We start from the raw sequence: 4,530 nt of genomic DNA, 5'->3' as shown, positions 1-4,530 counted from the left end.
TCAGTTCCCTGTAAACTGATTAGAATTTTAGGACCTCAATCTAACACTACAGAACATTCTTCTTAAAACAGTATCAACTGAGAATAGGTGGGTTAATAAATGGTTAACACGCATCTCAAGAACCATTCCTCAAGGTGAAAAATCTTGTATTTGTAAAGGATGTTTCTTGAAGGAGTTTTCCAGAAGTTGGTTAGTAGGCAAAACACTATTTAACATTTCATCATCAGTGACACAGAAACAAATTTAGATTACTGCTGAAAACACTTGCTATGATACAGACTGCCAGAGTGATAAACGGTAATAGCAGCCAGGGGAATCAGTATGATCTGGATTACTTATTAGTCTAGATTCCTCCAAAGACAGGTGCAAAGATATATATGAAGGACAAGAAATACAGGCCATGCATACAGATTAAGGGGGCTGTAACTTGGAAAGCAAGGCTGAGAAGTATTTTCTGAACAACTGCCAATGTGGAACTGCTTTCCCTCTCCCCAGAAGCAGCACACCAACATAACCCTCAGAAGTTTCTACCAAAACATATGAAGGGTAGGATTTATCTGGAAATTCCATCACTATAGACAGCACTAAAGATGCTGGAATAAGAGTAACTGGTTCAGAGAGCTGAAACTGGGCCACCTGGGCAGTGACAGGGTGGGGAGGATCTTTTATCTTGATTTAGCTAATGAGACCACCACATCTGACCATGCCCACTGCAACACTCACCTTAAAACTGCACAGCTAAGTAAAGAGCTCTGTTTGGTTCCCTGAACGCTAACTGCCACATGCAGTAACCCCACACTGGCTGGTACTGCCTTGCGAGAGAGCGAAGGTGGTCTTCCAGCATGGCAATGGAGGCCAGGAGCACCTCACAGGTCACCAGGTAGCCATCCATGCTCAGGCTACCAAACTGAGCTCTATGTATTCGACTGCGATGACTACATTAGCATAAAAGCACAATTGCCATCATTGCCCACTTAGAGACATGCTTGCAAACGAGCAGGAAACACGTTCTACCATTCCATTCTGGACAGACAGCAACATCTCATCAGCAGAACTTCAATGATAGCAGCAAGATTGCCCCGTAAAGCAGGGAGATGCTGAACTAGATGTCTCCAGAGTATCTATCTTTCTTGAGGCCACAGATGATATTGCAAAGCAGTTAGATTAGAAACTAGAAATGAAACACCCCAATTCAATCCATCTCTGCCTGTGGAGAACGGCTTCTTTAGGAAAAGAAAAAAAGCCTTTCATCCTTTACATCAGGCAGTCTTATCTGGTTAAAACAACAAAAAAAACCCACCCAAAACACAAAAGCCAGAACAAGGCAAAAAGCACGACCCATGATACGTCTGCAGAGCAGATGCAAACTCACCTTTACTTGCCGGGCCTGGCTGATAACACAGGGCAGGCTGAACAACTGCTGCACAAACGCCTTCAGCTCCTCCATAGTTAGCTTGGTCCGTGTCCTTCCACTATCTTGGCTCTGTCGGCTGTATGAATGGACAAAATATTACTTGAGAGAGGTGATGATGATCCCTGGATTTACTCCCAGGGACAGAAAGCTGTCAAGATTACTAAGACGTTACAAAAAAAATTTCCATCACTTGAGAACTTGGAAAAACCAAAACTCTGCAAGAATTCCAAAATCTTGAGAATTAAATTTAATGTAATTCCTCTAAGCTTCTTCAAGAGAATTTACCCTGCTCTTCAGAGGTAGGAATGTCGAGACGACTTTCAAATTGGGTTTGTTCCAAACAGGTAAAGAACACAACCCAGGACAGCTTGCTTTAAGCAGCTCAAGAAGTTGACTGCCACGACAGGCACCAACAAAGCCTGAGGTATGCAACAGCAGCAAGCCCTGCAAAAAACATCTTAGAACACTCTCTTGTAGCCAGAGACCTGCTCTTGCAACAGGAAAAGGCTGCTCCTGAGTTGGACATGTTCTGCAAAGACACTTCCACCACATATCACTCGCAGCCAGTATCACAAGCACGCTGAACGCAGTAAGGCTTACAAGTGACTCTGCACAAACTGAACGCTCCGTATATGTATCACTGACAGGCACAACAATTTCACAAGCAGTACAGATTTGTACTGATGAAGAGTTGTTCCCTGCTAATCAATCTACATTTTATCACTACAGAAACTTTAAAGGAAGACAAAATTTAATCTTTCAATCTATGGACTTAAATATAATTGAAAAAGTAAAATTTAGATGAATGATAAAATATAATTACACACTGTAAAACTCAGAGGGGGGAAAAAAAGACTATTGCAGGCTTTGACCTGCTCTGACAGACAGTGAGGGGCGGTGGCTGCACTGGACCTGCTGCGCTCCCAGCACCGCCTTGGGAGAGGGAACGGGGTGCGGTGATCCCAGACACGGCTGCGGGAGGGCACCTCCTCCAAACATCCCACGGGCGTTCCGTCTCCCATCCAACCACGGACTGCCCCAGCAGGAGACGCTGCACAAAGAGATACGCCTATCCCTGCCTATGGAAACTCACAACTTCCAAGAGCGGGGAGAGATACGGGATTGGAATATCGAACACATCTTCACAGCTACACACTACCAATTTTTCAGGTTTATATATAATCAAATACTTAAAGGATAGATTTTCTTCTGCTACATATGACTGAGTTCACTGCTACTTTAATCTCTGCCAAATTGTTCTGTTTGACAGCTCATTTTTAATTTGCATTTTAAAAACCTTATCCTTTGTGTAAATGTGATCTGTCTCAATGTATTAAATATGAACATAGATGTTAAAGAAGCGGTTGAATGCAACTCCTACATTTGAATTTCCTAACACCGTTCAGAGGTCTCAGCAGCTTTCACTTGGTTAAACGTTACCAGGAGTAGGCAACGAACCCCCTGTAGCATTGCTTCCCCCACCCGGACCAGAGTGCTAAGCGACCATACCCTCTGTGGCAGTGGGATCCTGCAAGCAATAAAAACCAAACAGGAGAGCCTCCTGTCCTCCTCACATACAGCAAAAATGCTTCTCTGTTTTATAACAGCTTTCCAATTCCATCTGGTATCATACTTAGATCTACAGTGTAACTAACACTTGAGTGGTCAAATGCAAGCAATGATGATACCCATTATGTTCCCTGTAGCAAAGTTGGGTATTACAGTTAACAAGGTATTTACTTTTTATCCCCTCCTTTGAAAAGTCTTAAGTTACACCCCAAACACTACACCCGCAAATCCGAAACTCGCTACAAAGCCAAATCTTAGCATAGGACATGCAAGCTTGTGCTGGTTTTGGTTGGGACAGTTAATTCTCCTGGCAGTAGCTAGTCTGAGGCCATGTTTTGGATTTGTGCTGAGAAGAATGTTGACATCGCACTCATGTTTTTAGTTGTTGCCAAGCAATGTTTACATTAACCAAGTACTTTTTCAGTTTCTCACACTTTCTTCTCTGCAAGAGGCTGGGAGGGGACACAGCCAGGACAGCTGACCCAAATGGACCAAAGTCATGCTCGGTATGCAAGTCGGGGGGGGTGAGTTGACTGGGGGGTCTGGCTCTCAGGGGTCTCAGGCTCTGGTTCTCACTGTTTGGGGACCGGCTGGGCATCAGTCTGCAGGTGGTAAGCAGTTGTGTTTTGGTTTTTTTCCATTGTTGTTCCCCTTTTCATTACATATTAATATAATGAAAGAATTAATTCATACGTAATGAAAATACTACTAAAAATAGTACTAGTAGTAGTAGCAGCAGCATTATTTTATTTCATTTATTTTCAAGTATTAAACTGTTCTTATCTCAACCCATGAGTTTCTTTACCTTTTCCTTCAATTCTCTCCCCCATCCCACTGGGGGAGGGAGGAGGCGAGTGAGAAGCTCTGTGGTGCTAAGTCGCTGGCTGGGGTTAAACCACAACAAAGCTACAGAAGTTTATCATGCAACTGCTGGCCCAAGCATCACGGTTACCTGACCAAATTCTTTTCCATGGGACTTTTGCAAAGAATGCATAGCAGAGAAGGAAGAGCACGTTGCCGAAGGCTCAATGACAGCAGAACAGGGGGATACACCCAGCAGATTGCTGAGGTAGGGCCAGGGGACAGAGTAACACTGAGGCAGCCACAGGCAAGGCAGGCTAAACTGACAGAAGTCACTGAGGCCAGCCACTACTCAGCTACACATCGCTGCCTCCCGTGGCCCTTGCCAAGAAGTAAATTACTGCCTCAAACTATGGGCTGTTTCTGCTCTCTGCACTGCTCTGCTCCCCAAGATGCTTTTGTCCCAGTCAATGCTGACAAGAAAAATTTCCTTTCCATCTTCCAGTAACTCCACCAGCATCATATCACATTCTGCAACTTGAGAACAGCTGGAAAAATTACAAATATTCTTGAGAAATGCTGTACCAGGAGACATAGCTGTGCTTGCCTCACCAACCATACTGGTATTTCCTACTTCTCAATCATTTTGCTTTGCAATCCAACGTTTTAACAGATTTTCTTTCCATAGCTTTAAGCTATGTACTTACCCATGCCACCTAAAATACAAACATTCATGTCAAGACTTC

The 4,530-nt window shown here is 43.8% G+C and overlaps 1 protein-coding gene across 1 annotated transcript in view; it reads right to left on the bottom strand.

Moving 5' to 3' along the window:
• Window positions 1-1,372: 1,372 nt before the first annotated feature.
• LOC104512568 (lysine-specific demethylase 5A) overlaps window positions 1,373-4,530 on the bottom strand; it is a gene marked incomplete at its 3' end in the record, with an annotated part of 28,624 nt that continues 25,466 nt past the window's right edge. Inside the window, exon 17 of the mRNA XM_010155605.1 lies at window positions 1,373-1,490. Coding sequence (XP_010153907.1) covers window positions 1,373-1,490 — 118 coding nt within the window. The remainder of the gene's footprint in view (window positions 1,491-4,530) is intronic.

The sequence above is a fragment of the Eurypyga helias genome, unplaced genomic scaffold, assembly GCF_000690775.1.
Source record: "Eurypyga helias isolate BGI_N326 unplaced genomic scaffold, ASM69077v1 scaffold6107, whole genome shotgun sequence".
Classification (NCBI taxonomy): domain Eukaryota; kingdom Metazoa; phylum Chordata; class Aves; order Eurypygiformes; family Eurypygidae; genus Eurypyga; species Eurypyga helias.
This window is presented reverse-complemented; position numbering and strand designations above follow the sequence as displayed.